This window comes from Glycine soja, chromosome 6, assembly GCF_004193775.1.
Source record: "Glycine soja cultivar W05 chromosome 6, ASM419377v2, whole genome shotgun sequence".
Taxonomy (NCBI): domain Eukaryota; kingdom Viridiplantae; phylum Streptophyta; class Magnoliopsida; order Fabales; family Fabaceae; genus Glycine; species Glycine soja.
The window spans coordinates 46,105,024-46,120,393 of record NC_041007.1 but is presented as its reverse complement, the minus strand read 5'-3'; the positions used below and the strand labels follow the sequence as shown (position 1 = coordinate 46,120,393).

General features: G+C 31.9%; 3 protein-coding genes across 3 annotated transcripts; 2 read left to right on the top strand and 1 right to left on the bottom strand.

Moving 5' to 3' along the window:
• The first annotated feature begins 1,175 nt into the window (after positions 1-1,175).
• On the top strand, positions 1,176-3,472 carry LOC114416359 (QWRF motif-containing protein 3-like). The gene is made up of 6 exons (XM_028381222.1): positions 1,176-1,409; positions 1,968-2,087; positions 2,230-2,346; positions 2,527-2,561; positions 2,644-2,800; positions 3,416-3,472. The coding sequence occupies exons 1-6, from the start codon at positions 1,176-1,178 to the stop codon at positions 3,470-3,472; spliced, it is 720 nt and encodes a 239-aa protein (XP_028237023.1).
• Positions 3,473-5,754: 2,282 nt separating this feature from the next.
• On the top strand, positions 5,755-8,282 carry LOC114417250. The gene is made up of 4 exons (XM_028382386.1): positions 5,755-5,950; positions 6,652-6,722; positions 6,864-6,950; positions 7,893-8,282. Exons 1-4 carry the CDS (start codon positions 5,854-5,856, stop codon positions 7,920-7,922), a joined length of 285 nt encoding a protein of 94 aa, XP_028238187.1. The 5' UTR covers positions 5,755-5,853; the 3' UTR covers positions 7,923-8,282.
• Positions 8,283-8,772: 490 nt separating this feature from the next.
• Positions 8,773-11,532, bottom strand: LOC114417249 (myb-like protein X). Its single transcript, XM_028382385.1, has 2 exons — positions 10,976-11,532; positions 8,773-10,273 (listed from the first exon to the last, which is right to left on the bottom strand). Exons 1-2 carry the CDS (start codon positions 11,171-11,173, stop codon positions 8,972-8,974), a joined length of 1,500 nt encoding a protein of 499 aa, XP_028238186.1. The 5' UTR covers positions 11,174-11,532; the 3' UTR covers positions 8,773-8,971.
• Positions 11,533-15,370: the final 3,838 nt, after the last annotated feature.

Here is a 15,370-nt window from a genome sequence, read left to right as displayed (position 1 = left end):
TATATATTATTTTGATAATTTATAATAAAAAATTTAGGTTAAATTAAATTTTTAGTTCTTTAATTTATTATTTAAATTCAATTTGATTCTTTTTTTTACTATGATTTTTTAATTTTTAAAATCAATTCTTATTTTGGGAAATATGTATTTTGTGGTTTTTTAAATTACTTAGTGATGATTTTGAATTTCCATAAAGTATAATTTTTACAATTTAGATTAAATGATCAAATTCAAAAAAAATTAGAAAAACAAATTGAATTTAAAAATAAATTTAACTTAAAATTTAATAATAATTATTCTATTTTTTAAGAATAAGTTATTAAAAAATGCAGTAAAAAAGTTATTAAAAATATAAGTATTGAAAGTAATTATATATATATAATTAAATATTTTTTTGTCATTTGCATATATCACCTATAGATCATTTTGGTTCAATTGGTTACCTAGCTTTGAGTGAATTTACAATTTTCCAGCTATTTGTACTTCGTACTTTATTTTACAGAATGTTATTTACTTTGGTCTTTTATATTACTGAAAAAATAAGTCATAAGGTTGGTTCATTATGGTTCATGTATGGATCAATACCGCAAGGTATTAGTTTACTCAATGTGTGAAACATCCATGGTATTTGATCGAAGAAAAAAATATTAATAAAAAGATATAGTATAAAATAATTAAAGTGAATGATGGTTAAAACTCAGGTGAGAATTTTTAAAATTAAGAAATAAGATTTTTTTTACTACAAAATTAAGAAATAATAATTTAAACTCCACCACTCTCGCCGACCACGTAGGCAACGAAGGCTCAAAGGAAGTGAACAAAACCACCACAACCATCATCATCATCAAAACATGCTTTGTTTTCTCTGTTTTCATGAAACAGAGGAGTTACATGGAGTTAAGGAACAACACCAATGGCTTCGAAGAAAACAATAAAATGAGGACGTTACCAGGTGTGGTTTCTTTGGAAAATCTTGTTCTTCCTCAATGAAGAAACTGAGTTCTCATATTGCTCCCGGAATCTCTTTGGACGAAAATAAAATACCCTTCACAAAAACTTTCATTGTTCTAAGAACCCAATTGATACAAAATCAGATAACACGAATTTTGAATTTGGATTCTCTGCCAAGAACATGGAGTTCGAGATATGTAGGTAGGAAAGTTTCATCTAAGAACATGGCAACAAGAGGGGGAGGTTCTGATGATTCGTGGGTGGCGAAGATCCACAAAGCGATGAAGAAGGCTAACAATTCGGTTATTGGGTACGTGAGTTCCAAGTCTCACTGGCCATTGCCGCAAGTCCACATAAGCTTGAGGCCTCAACACAAGAGTATGGAGAAGATTCTGAGCATGGGTTTTGATCTCTTTAAGCATAAGAAATCTTCAAAGACGAGGTGGTTCATGAGTTGCGTCTACTTGATAACCGATTGAACCAATGGCGGTTTGCAAATGCCAGAGCTCATGCTGTGAATCGTAGAATGTCTCTTCTGGCTATGGTATATTGATCACACTTTCGAAAAAGTAAGTGATTGTTTCTTCAAATTTAAGACAAAATGAAACATTCTACCAATATAAAATTATTGAGTTTAATTTCTATGTAAGGATACAATGAACCAATCAAAAGACGTGTTAGATGCGACTTTTAGGATAATTGTGCTTGAAACATAAATCATGTTAGGCATAAAAAAATCAACACATTTACGGTTCATAACAATTTGTGACTGGATTATAAACTTAAGTATAAGTTTTAAGATAGTTATGATAAAAATTAACAATTTTTTCATATATGGTAATTTGTGATTAAATCATGGTGTGGAAATCCTTTATGTTGTCTGGACTAGACTATTTACCTATAAGTCTTAATTATTATGTTTCTTTGTGTAAGGTTTTTGGATTGTTGGTTTATGAAATGGTTTTATAGTTAATCTCCGGTGGGATTAATGTTTTTGTGAATTTTTATGTGTTTAGGGAAATTTGATAGGTGCTTTGGATGGTCTAGCCAATTTACGATATTCAGTGGTGCTATCGAAGATAGAGTTTGAGAGAGAAAAGCTTGAGTTGAAGCTAGATGATGTACTACATTCTCAAGTGAGTGTGGTAGTGTATCTCACTTAATTAAGAATGAATTGGCTCAAATGGGTTCTAATTGAGATATAGCATTTGCATTAGGCCATTATTGCTTTAGAGTTTCAATTCTTTATCTTCACTTGTGTATGTAATGGGTTGGTAGATGAAGCTATTGCAAGTGTGGGGAAGTATAGAAAAGCGACATGTAACTGCAATTACCATAATATACGAGTGTTTGTATGCTGTTGCGTGCAGAGTTCATCTTTTGGATGGTGCAATGGTGAGTCCAACTAAAGACGTTTATAGTGTGTTTGGATTGACATTCTATTCACGCTATCCGAGTGGTGCATTAAGTTTAACGTGGATTCAGTTGAATGCAACTATACTCCAAACACACTCTTAGGCCTTACCCCAGTATTAAAAATTTGCATTTACAGAATTTGTATTACTAAGCTTACAGTTACAGGATATAGAATTAGCATCCATTGCTCAAAGGCATGCATTTGATCTAACAAATTCCATGGAGTCTTTGTTATCTACTTTTTCACCATTGGTATGTTTGATAACCCTACATTAGTCATGTTATCATCTGGGGAGGAGTTAAAATTGAAATCGTTGATAATCAAGCTGATAAGATTGCTGAGTTGTTATCAACATTAGCAGAAGTTGTTATACAAGAGAGGTTCCTCTTAGAGGAATTCGACGATATCTTCCACATCATACGTGTTCTTGAGGTAACTAAATGTTGTTTCAATGACTCTTGGAATTTGTTGTTATCTTTTTATTTTTATTTTTCATGGTGTTTCTCTTTTTGATGGAACAAATAAGAAGGAAAAAAAAGGTTCTAATCAGCTTAAGTTTATAATCAAAACAAAGTTGTGTGGTCAATTTTTGACACATTAAAGGATGACTTATGTTCATTAATCACTTGGACATCAAATATTTTACTTAATAGTTATTTATTTATTGATTTTAACTATTTGCTGGAAGCTTGAAGAAAAAAGCCTGAGGTGCAGTCTCATTCAACTTGAGTATTGAAAAAGAAAATACCAAAAGCTGTAAAGATCTCTTGGTAGGTATTCATGTAAATAGTAGATAAGCAAAATTAGAAAATATCTATAATCTAGATGCAAACAATGTGCAATGCTCTTATTTTTCATATTAGATAGAAGGAAAAAATCATTATTTTGTGTTTTTGTTCTTGCATAGGAAATTGCTTTTTTTTTTTAAAAAAATTTGACGTACAGTAATATTCAGTTAGAACTGAAAACTAAACTATCAAAAAATCATATGTTGAAATTTTTTGAAACTAGTTAATCATGTTTATTTTCAATTATTTGCACTTAAAGATACTTGAGCGCATTCCTTCTGGTAAGCTACCTACAATCTTAACATTTTGTTGTTAAGAAATGTAAAAATTTTCATCAGATTTTGTTCCTTGCATAGATGATACATTTGCTCATAGTCATATAGTAACTAGCCATTTGTATGGTTAATTAGTCGCCGTATATAACTTTTCAATTTTCCCCTTGAGCTGGTGTTTTGAATTAGTTAAAAATCTGATCAATAGATTAATGTGATTTAACTTGCCAAATTGAACATTTCAACAAAAACACAAAGATCCACAATGAATTGAACATTTCAACCCTCCTAAGCATTCACACAGCTAGTGCAACCTGCAACTTTATGTGAACTATAAAGACACCTTTGGATTAGATTGTTTTATGTCCTACTTTTATTAGGTAACATCACTTCACGTGTATTTCACTTTTAAAATTTTCTTAGAAAAAAGGAAGACAAGTAAAGTTTATAGTGTTGTCTCTTACATAAGCTTAGCTTATAACATGTGAGAGTATCTCCAACGATGTAAGTATGGTGGAGTTGCTTAACTCACTTTTAGCGAGCCTAAGATATTATATGTGATTTAAGAACTTTAACAAATTTTGTCTTAAATAGTGCATTCTTTTAAGAACTTAAAATGAATACTACAATTGTCTCACAATTCTTAAAAACTATTCAAATCGTTTCTTATATAAATATACATAACAATTCTTGTATAAGAATTGTCACGTCAATTGTTTCAATGATAAAATTACGTAAAAATTAATTTTTAAGTTTCAGAACCCATAAGCAACTCTCATGAAAGATATTTTGAATGGCCAAAGACAATTTTTAATAATGTTCCAATCTTAATATCCTATAATTAGGTTTAAACATATATTTTGGTTGTTGAAAATATCACAATTTTTTAGTTATAAAAATCTTGTTCTTTTTTATTTTTACACTATTTACCAAAAACGATATGATTTTAGGAACTAAAAGCTAATATGATTTTGTAATTTTTAAAGACTAAAAATGAATAATTTTTTTATAGAGATCTAAATAAGAACAAAAAAACATAATTTTAATCATGAACTAAAATCTCATTTAAACCTATAAATTATGATAAATCATAATGATAATGAAATGCCATTAGTCATTTTATTGAAACTAACATGATGTGTGACGAAGTGAGAAGTTAATTCTCCATCAAATGAATATCAAAATATTCCGAGTTTTCATTGACACATGAAGAATAATGCAACCTTCTCCAAGAAGATCCTCCTTCTATCAATTCGGTCAAAGTTTTTGTATTCTTGTTTTGAGTTCAACAGCATGTACGTAACATAGAAGAATCAACAAAGTCTAATCGATGATCAAAATCACATATTATTAATACTTTGTTTTTAGGTTAATCAAGTGATACAAAATAGTTGATCAAGCCAAAATTTTACGAAATTAAGTAATATGTGTGCAAGTACATAATACAAACCAATGATGTAGGAAGTAAATGTGCATTAGGTTGTGGTACAACTAGACTGGCCAACAACCTACTTGTGACAAATCCTCCCCATAATAGGATATGAATTCATTGTAAGAGAATTAGGGGACAACATTGTAACGACATTTCTAATAAACATGTAGTGCAAACTTGTTAATTAGACATGGCAATATAGGTAACCCTCGTTACCAAAACAATAATTATTTTAGCCTCTAACTTTACAAGACTCGTTTTAGAAAATCATATTTCCTTTAGTCTTTTATGTTCGAAAAAATATAATAAACTTAAATGATTTTTTTATATAAAATTAAAGACTAAAGTAAGAATATTTGAAGTTAAGAATTAAAATGGTTAAAACTTATAATTTCAAAAATTAAAGCAAGAATTTATTCAACTATTTTTTAAAAAATAACTATAGAGTTTAATGGATATGCATGATCAAATATTCAGTATAAAGAATTTTATATTATCAATTAATTAGAAATTAATTTGGTGTATTTATTATTATTATTATTATTATTAAAATCAATAACCTTAAGGGATTTTTTTCATGAACACTTATGTAAGAAAAGAAGAAAAAAAAATTAAACTTCCGTCATAAATTAAAACAAATTTAAATGCTTTAATTTTTATAAAAATTCTGTTATTTAACTTCTTCGAAAAGCTAAAATGCACAAATTAATTTTAAATTAAGAAAGATACTTTTGCCTTAGTCTAGCTAATATGTGCCAATTGTTGCCTTATCAAGATTAACCTTAGTAGTTACTTTTCCCTGTCTCAAATATTATATATATATTCTTATATTTGATAGAAACAGGATGTAGTGTAGTTAGTAGAGTCAAAAGTGAAAAAGGGATGACACAAAAACGCAGTCGTTTTAAAAGCCCCCCTTTGGGCATTTCCGTCCTCCAATAGCACCTTAACACTGTGCCCTCTCTGTTTCTCTCATTCCTTCGCGAAGCAGCCATGGCCTCATTTGCACGTGGAGCCGCATCTCTAACCCGCATTGGTCTCTCCTCTTCCAAGACGCCCCTTCAACTCATCCACCGCCGTGGCCTCGCCGGTAATTTTTTGATCCATTTTATTCCTCACTCTCTCTCTCTCTCTCTCTCTCTCTCTTCATTTCTTCAAATCACGATCAATCACTTCCGCTTCCTCTTTATGCTTCCGCAATAATCGAATTCCAAATTCGAAATCGAAACCGCATAGTTTTTCGTTTCGCTGTCTCTCTCGTATGTCCGCTAATTTTTACGAAAACCTAGAAGCCGGATTGGCGGCGTGAAAAGCACTGCTAGGGAAATGCTATTTGATTGGAATATGATAGTATGTTAAATCAGATTTTTAAATTATAGTTTTGATTAATTATTGAATGTGTTGTGATTGGGAGTGGAGAACACTAGGATGGCTAGTCACGTTTTTTAACAAATATTAATAGTTGGCAAAGCTCGTGCATATTTTGTACCAATAATACGATAACAAAAAAAGATATTCATGATAAGAAATGATAAAAAAATATATATTTAAATAAATAATATAATTTGATTGAAATTCATCTAGGTTTTAAATTTTGTTTTTATTATGTATTTGGTGATGGTTGAACAAAACAAAGAGTTTCTAGTTTTGGTAGTGTAATGTGACTGAATGAACCCTAGTTGATATTGTTCAATCGATAGATGTTTGGTTTTTTTTATTCTGAGAAGGGATTGATTTTCAGATCGTGTGTTGTATGTCTGTGTTTAATAAATTATCCTTTTGTTGTTGCAGATCACCATGGCCCTCCCAAAGTTGCCTGCTGGAAAGACCCAATGAGCCCGTCTAAATGGAAGGAAGAGCATGTGAGTCTCTGGTTTTGTGTTAAGATCTACTGCATCCAGTTTATTTGGATTTTTTTTTTTGCCATGAGATGATTGGATCATGTTTTCGGAAATTGAAGATGTGTGTTAATATTCTTTTGGCTGGTGTGCTTGTGCCTGCAGTTTGTGATTGTCTCTTTAACTGGCTGGGGGCTACTCATCTATGGGGGATTCAAGTTGGCCACAGGAGGCAAGGGCAAGAAAGAAGAGGTACTTTCAATTTATGTCTGAATTGTTAAGGAATATCTATTGGATAATGCAGCACAAACATGATATTCTCATTTGTATTATTGGTGTAAAAGTTTTAAAAATAATAGTAAAAAAATTATAAAATGCAGCTAAGAGTTTTCAAATATCCAACTTTGGTTATGTGTCTTGCACACATATGACCTGACACAACTATTATTTCGAAATGTTTGTGCTTGTAGCCAAGTTCATTATGAGTTTGTCTGTATAACTTGTTTGTTATAATTTAATTATGCAATACTGTTCTGTCATCAGTCAGTAGAGTCCTTTCCCACCATTTACCATTCTGAAATATTTGCATTCTTTTAGCTCATTGCATGTGCTTCTGCCTCTGCACGATATGTCCGTAGTTTGGAAAAATTCTTTGTACCCAGATAGATGATAGTGGAGAAATTATACTTTTGATGATAAAACTTCTGTTTTGTTTTGGGTTCCTATTGAATGCGGCGGCAACTGGTAGCAATTTTCATTTGAAAGTTAAGAAATAAGATGATTATTTATTGAAATGTTGGTTTGGTACTTCTACTTTGTTGCACTGAAGGCTGTTTGCTTTTTGATAAGCAATATTGTAAGGCAAGATAATAATCAGATAAGTTCAGAGGGTGCAAAGGATCAGTGGGTCTGAAAATTAGATGAAGTGTTGTTATATTTCTCAAGTGCTTTTTGTATCTCATAATATTTAAATTTAGGGCAATGAAAACTATTCAAACATAGTTCTTGTGGTGAATTTTATCATAAACTCTAGTCTACTATGTTATAGAACAGTTATGTTTTAAACACTTCAAGTGAACGTTTTAATCCTAATTAGATTAGATAGCCAGTTTTGTGTTTAACAAATTATTGTACCTTATTTGGGAGGTGCCAAAATTTTAGTCTTCGCTCACCGAATGCTCTAAACATTTGCAGGTTTTGGCAAAAGCATCAACTGAGGCGTAGATAATATTTACAATTCAAAGTGTTCTTGGTAATAATGCGAGCTCCCAGACTTTTCCGAGATTTTCAGACTCGGTCTTGTTTCATGGCAAACAAATCTTTTGGCTAGTTATCCATTAACATTTGCGAACAGTAATATTGGGAGATGATTTTTTTTTTCAGAACAACGTGTTTACATTTAAGTTTTATTTGCCCGTTTTATGCAAATTCCCGCATTCCTCTACATTTGCAACCATTTACTTTTATTGACATTAACTACATAACTACTGAAGGAAGCTATGTTATGTTCCTGCCTTACGAGTGATGAATACTTGAATGATCCCAATACTAAGGCAATAAAGATCCAATGTGTGTTTGCTTCGACGTTGAAAGTTCGTTATCTTAACGTGTAAATCTATATTTAGATCATCTGTTGAACTCTTCCAAAATTACTTTTTAACTCAAGTAATGAAAAACATCATTCTTTCAACGCACTTACAATGTATGTTCACCTTCCCGAAACAGTTATCCAAACGAGAGCTCTAATCCTTGTGTTTTGGCTTAAATTATATTGGAAAGTGTGTTTTTCGGTTGCAACTAGAAAAACAGAACCTATCTCATTTTGTCATCATAGTATTTCGAGCAAAATAGTCGTTTTTCCAAAAGATGGCTGCGCAAATATAGGTCATGCAATTTCAGTACACAATGGCGTTCTGGTGTGTTTTGAATCCCATCGTCCATGTTGAATGAAGCTCTGCAGAGGGTGATCCCGTGCTGTTGTTCAACTGTGGAGTGCGAAAAGACAATTATTATTTGAACAAACCTCCACCATGCTAATTTGCTCAATATGATCAATATCATGAATGTTGCAAAGTTTGAGAAGTTAAAGAAATTGGTTTATTGTAAACTTGAATAACCGATATATTATCAGGAAAAAGGGGAGTCTTGTTTTGCTGACATTTTCCTCCTAAGCTGATACATCCTTTTTATGTCAGGAATTTGAAATATTTCTAAGCATTCCAAGCCTACATCCACTATTTCTAGTATAGATGGACATAGTAAATACAGTTTAATTACAAACCAGTCTGAAACTCCGACTCATCTATCTCTCCCTTGTATTCATCCTTCTCATCTTCAAATTCAGAGTGCAATTCCTTGAAGAAATCGTAATCATTGTCCTCATCATCTTGGCCACTGTCAATGGAATCCTTCTCTTGCTTCTGTACATCCAAAACCTCCTTTAATTCTTCAAGCCCTTCAAGTAACACCTTGGATTTTGTTTGCGCAGCATTCCTGTCAACTTTGTTGATATGCCCCTTGTTCCAGTTTTCTTGGACTTGACTCTGTTCATTCTCTTCTGACTGCCTAATTTCATCCAGTATCTTCTGTGAGTATATGTTACTTCCACTATTTGTCACCTGATGTTTTGTATTATTCACTTTCATGTCATTGGCATCTTCTTTGCTTTCATGGTTTTCAGTCTTCAACAATTTGGCATGTGGCTTTTCTTTTCTTTGGCTGTTATTGTTCCTTCCTTCATCCTCCCTTGCAAAATTTTCCTCATTAGAGACTTTCCCAACTCTTCTACCTTTCAACTCATCTTTGTAAACCTTTCTATTATCAGAGTGGTTTTCAAAAACCCCATTGTTCTCCATTGAACTATTCTTGACAGTGGTTCTCCAGCGCTTCCCTTTCATTCTACTTGCACGGCTATGCTTCCTCTTCGTCCCAGCCAATTGCTTCACCCGACCTCCACCATCTGTATTGTTCTCTACTTGTCCTGCATGCTCTTCTCTCATTGCTTTCTTTTCTCTCCCATCCACCACTTCGGCGTCATCCATATCTTTTGTGGCGCCATCCCCATCAGTCCGAATTCCATCTCTCATCTCAGTTGCAACCTCCCCATCTTTGAACTTGGTTAATTCACTTTTACTTGCACCTTCATTGTTATCACCCTCATGCTTGGCAGATTCACCTGAATTCTCATCCTTCTCAATTTCATCCTGTGCTGCAATTGTTCCATTTGCAGTCACAATTTCATTAAAGATGGTAGGATGATCATTAACCGGGGTTTCAAGACGGCGCTTCAAGTCCTCTAACTCTTCTTCCTTATGCTTAAGATTGTCTCTTAATGCTTCTATGTCATATCCTCCTTGTGCAACACTTTTCCCCTTTTCTTGCATCGATCTCAGCTCATTCTGCTGCTCCTCAAATGCTGATTCCATCAGCTTCTGCTCATCTTTCAGCGAATCCAGGGTGGATTGCATCTCCCCAACTGTTCTAGCCAGCTCCATCTTCTGACTTCTCAGTGTGTATAACTTCCCCTTCATCTCTTCATTCTTGCTTCTCAACTCTTTGCTGCGATCTCTTTCCTTCTACATGATTATGGTAACACAGTCACTGCTGCTCTAATCAACCAATCAACTTTACTACCAATCTTACATTTTGCACAATTGAATTGAAAGAATATTGAAAATGCAAATCATCTTTATCATATTTCATCCCAGATACAAACACTTTTGGCATTGCATCCCAAAGAAAAACAAACCATTTATTTTTGGTATTTAGATAAAGACAAAACTTAGATGCAATTTCATAAGTGCTTATGCTATGCGGATTATCAAGATAAAACTCCAATTATGAGCTGAGAATAATACCAAAAACACCTATAGAATTGCTTCTAAGTTTTTTTTCTTTAGTTTAAGTTAAAAATTAAATCACAAAGGGACTCGGCATTGTGAGAATTGGAAAATTAGTTAGAAAGAAACCATTGCTTCACCTCAACTCCCAATAACACCTTAATTTTCGATTTTTTCTAGGAATGCATTAATAAAACTTATTAGAACTCGTCAAATTATATGATTCTTAACAGCTTGTTAATTAAAAAAGTTTCTTGAAAAATGGTATGTGTGTGTGTGTTCTTACTTCCTAGAATGCTTTAATTTTTTAATAATGCATGTTGCTCCTTACGTGTCGTGATGAGTGAAAAACACGTAAAAGTAAGAAACAGAAGCCAAGAGAGAGTGAGAAGAGTGGATTTGGATTTCCTCCGGATCCGAGAAGAATTAGAGATTGACCTGCAAGAGAAGCTGAAGAGCAAGAATCTGTTGGTCTTTCTCTTTGACAAGAAGGGTGCAGATGCGCCTCTCTCTGAGCTTGTGAAGCACCATGACACCAAGCAGTGCAATCCCAAATGTGATAAGCAATACCAACACATAAGGCCTTCCTCTGTGACTCCCTCCACTGCTGCTATGCACCCCTTTGTTGTAAGCCATCTCTCTCTCTCTCCCAAAGTGGTTATGACCAAAAGAAAATATACTCAACAACACAACACAACACAACACTATCAAATATATATGAATGGCTTCTTTGTTTTCTTCTAACTAAGTCCTTGGAAAAGAACAATGAAGAATAAAGTGGGTGGGGGTGTTTCTCTTTCTCTCTCTTCCTCAAGAGTCAAGAGTTAAGATTTTGGGTTGCTTGTCATGCAAAAAGAAGGTGCCACCTACTCATCATATCTGTGGTTGCGGAGTTCACAAAGTTGAGTGTGCATAGAAATTGTGTCAGGGAGTTTCATTCTGGGACAGCCACATTCTCATTCCCATGCTCTCCTCATTTTGACTATAACACCCCCTCTCCTACATGAAATATAAAATATACTAGTATTTGTAATTGCCAGTTAGTAGTATTTATTAATGACTCGGTTTATTAACGTTATTTTTATGATATGTAAGCAAGAGTATTTTCATCATTAAAATTATAAATTGATAAATTTATGCAAACAGTTACCTAATGTCGGATCCAATGCATTTAGCAATGGGATGATGCATCATGCATGTACGAAATGGTCACGGTGCACATGTACGAAATCGGATGATGCATCATGCATATACAGCTATTTTACTTATTTAATTTAAAGGTATTTTATTTGCAAGTTATTAAACTTTAGAATCCCTTTTCATTGTTGTTTGGGTAATGTATAACGTTGTTCAAATTAATTTAGAGAAATAATTTTATTTTTTATAAAAAAATATTCTAGAAAGTTAATGAAAAAGAAGTTATTTTTTCTAAAATAATACTAGTATGAACTAAATTTGCGGCAAACCCTTTGTATTTACTATTTTTTTCTTCTTTCCCAACATAATAAATGTGAACAGACTGTATAGCTTTTTATTAATAAACGTATAAACGTAGTATCTTTATTCATAGTATGTACGTTACCCCATGCTATTCTGTATTTTTGCCAAGTCCTCCCTTTTTTTGCGTGAATGCCAGATTTGTTCTGAGTTGTTGCACACTTGCATTCATAGCAAAAGTTATGTCAAATATCGGTTTCACAATATTTTTTCATGGGTGCTTTAACTGCTTCATTGTACTAACATTACAATATTATACAGGCAGAAATTAATGCCTGATTTATTTAGGAATTTATAATTTGATAGCATTTGGGTTCTTTCTCATTTATGAATAGTAGGATATGATATAATTGGAGTGTAAAGGGAAAAAAAGAAGAAAAAACTTTTCTTAAATATTTTTTTATCAAAAACATAATGTTCTTTTATGTTGGAGACATAGTATCATGAATGGTGTACTGTTCTGACGTTATTCCTTCAGAGAATTCTCCTATAGAATGACACCAAATTAAAGCTCGGAAAGTTAATTAACAGATGGTGTGCAATATTTTGGGATTATTGTATTGCCATTCTCATTTGTTTGGCAACTTGTTACATAATTACCGGTGAGGCTGTGACGATTATTCTTAATTAATTAGATATTTTCATAAAAATGACATTTAAATAAGAGAAACTAAGTAATATATTAATAGTGTAAATTTTACATTTTTATTTAATCATAAATTAATATATATATATATATAAAAAGTTTATCGACTTTTAAAATAAAAGTCTTAAAATTAAAAAAAAAATTAGTTGATTGATAATATAAAAAATTTACATCAATACTATATAATCATTAAAATATCAAATAATTAGTGTAAAAGCTAACAATTTTCAATTATAAACCATCCATGATTGAATGATAGTATACAATATTCTTATAACAACAATTTTAAATTTTTACACTTTGTTTTCTAATTAAATTAATAATATATTTTAATTTAGACATTGAAACTTAATTGATGATATGAGAAATTACGGGTGAATGGGTTCGGATAAAAGCACTATTTCGTCTTAAATATAACAACAAAAAATATGACACACTAAAAAATATTTTTTTTCCAACTTACCCTTTTGTAAAATTTTGTATTAAGAATAAGAAATTGTCATTCAAACTAGTACTTCAATTAAATGAATGATATTTTAGAGATAATAGTATTAAATAAGATAAAATTAATTAAAATTTTCTTATATTTGAAATCACGAAAAAAAAAATTCCTTAAATTTGAAATTAGAAGAAATATAATGTAAAATATCACCCTTATTCCTATATATAAAAAACAATTACATAATTCATTAAAATCAATACAAATAATTACATTAATTAATTTATCATAAATTTTAATTTTATCCAAAGACTATCCATAATTATTTTTCAAACAATGAACTTATCTTGTTCGTTGAAAATTCAATAAATAATACATCACTTTTATAAAATAAAAAAACACAATCATTTAGGATAAAAATAAAATTTAACAATAAATTAATCCTATATTTCTTATAATTAGGAGTAACAAAAGGAGACTACAACTACAAGCCACTAAAGTATCCTACGACGAAAAGAAACTCCACAGGAATCTGCTAATAACAACTTAACAACAAAAAGCAGAAGCAGTATCAAACAAATGAATACCAAAGGAAAGATCATGAACCTTACCAGCCAAAGCATCAGCAACATAATTACCTTTCCGAAAGATATGAGCTACTTTAATATGGTCTATGAAGATACTATTACTATTATTAGCTAACATAAATTAATGAATTGAATATCAGCCTTTTGACAAACAATGCACCCTCTACAGTGTTTTTTTACGCTGCAGTCTGCAGAGGATCCTTACCTTGGTTAGGTTTGTGGTCCAAAATTATTAAGTTTGAAGATGTGGCCTACAATGGAGCTGATTGCAGTACCCTTGTGTAGCCCTTTTATCCACCAAAACAAAACACAGTACCTTTGTGTGATTGTGTAGTTGGTTGGTTCCAATATCCTCTTCAATTAATGAAGTGGTTCTAGTTTGAAAGGTTAGTTATAAAGGAAATGATATCTCTTGGCTTGGAAGTTTTTGTAACAACAAAGTTAAATTTCAACCCAATTGGCTTAGTGATGGAATATTAGAGTGTTTACATAAGGTACTGTGATCAAATTGAATCTCATTGTTGCTGTAAAAAAAAAAACATTGAGAGATTGTTTTCTAGACATTTAGAAAATTGCTCTAAAATATAATTGATCAGTCTCTTCAAAATAATATAATTGATACCAAGCGTCATTTGTTAAATTTTTCCTTGTTCATACATATGACTTAATACCACACGATAGAACTATCTTCGATATGTCAATCACTTTTTATATGGGGCAGCACGATTTTATTTTTTTTTATAAAATTCAGACAGAAAGCATCAACCCAAAGACATTAATTCCAACTAGGTTGGCACCAATGAAGGGCAGCACTTGATTTAATCAGAAGAATATTTGATTATTTCAAGCCAAATTCAAGTGAAGACCAGTGCATTTGCGGGGCAAAATCGGAAATATTGCCACTAAAGGCACTAATGTTGATTATTTCAAGCCAAATTCAAGTGAAGACCAGTGCATTTGTGGTCCAGCTCAAGTGACCCAACAAAAGGTGTTGTGGTCATTGGAGTTGGAGCAGCCAACTGCGTTGATAACTATAGTGTCTCTCAACTATCTTTTAGTTATTGGAGCTATTCATAGAATTGCAAAGCAGGTTAATGGCTGAGGTGGTGAACTTCCTTTATGTGCAAGTGATGGTAATTGCATATGAAGTTGTCATTGAGGTGGCTTGTAATTTGTTCAGTCTAAATACATTAGTCCATTGAGGTGTAGTGGCTTAAATATCTTACTGAATTTTTTTCATTTCTTATTCTATTCAACATTAGTTAAAATTTAGGTACAAAAGGAAGTTTAATGCCTTGCCTTGCCTTGCATGGGAAGAGGGACTTTCTACTGGGATGGAATACTTCATGACCTTTCACAGGATGAAATAGTTCCAAGTTACTTGAAGCTAATTAGTCACATTGTTTACGGAGAGAATTTGATAACAATGGACCATTGTTTCAATGTAAAAAATATGATTGGATGACACTATATATCTGTTTGATACTATTAATTAGTATGTGTTCTTACCAAGTTAGGAAGGTTTTGGCAGTCAAAGAATTTTTATTCTTCTAGTCTTGTACTTCATTTGTATTGCAAGAACATAGGATAGAAATTGAAGAGGGAAGGAAAACTAATAATAATAATAATAATTCCTTCGTTTGGTGGAACGAGATAAAAGAAAG

Bases quoted from the DNA above. Each gene is read 5' to 3' on its own strand.
- LOC114416359 (XM_028381222.1), top strand. From the start codon at position 1,176: ATGGCAACAAGAGGGGGAGGTTCTGATGATTCGTGGGTGGCGAAGATC. The intron at 2,088-2,229 runs GTGAGTGTGGTA...ATGGGTTGGTAG, and splicing joins ATGATGTACTACATTCTCAA to ATGAAGCTATTGCAAGTGTG. The intron at 2,347-2,526 runs GTGAGTCCAACT...CTAAGCTTACAG, and splicing joins ATCTTTTGGATGGTGCAATG to TTACAGGATATAGAATTAGC.
- LOC114417250 (XM_028382386.1), top strand. From the start codon at position 5,854: ATGGCCTCATTTGCACGTGGAGCCGCATCTCTAACCCGCATTGGTCTC. The intron at 5,951-6,651 runs GTAATTTTTTGA...TTGTTGTTGCAG, and splicing joins CCACCGCCGTGGCCTCGCCG to ATCACCATGGCCCTCCCAAA. The intron at 6,951-7,892 runs GTACTTTCAATT...AAACATTTGCAG, and splicing joins GCAAGGGCAAGAAAGAAGAG to GTTTTGGCAAAAGCATCAAC.
- LOC114417249 (XM_028382385.1), bottom strand. From the start codon at position 11,173: ATGGCTTACAACAAAGGGGTGCATAGCAGCAGTGGAGGGAGTCACAGA. The intron at 10,274-10,975 runs GTCAATCTCTAA...ATAATCATGTAG, and splicing joins CTCTTCAGCTTCTCTTGCAG to AAGGAAAGAGATCGCAGCAA.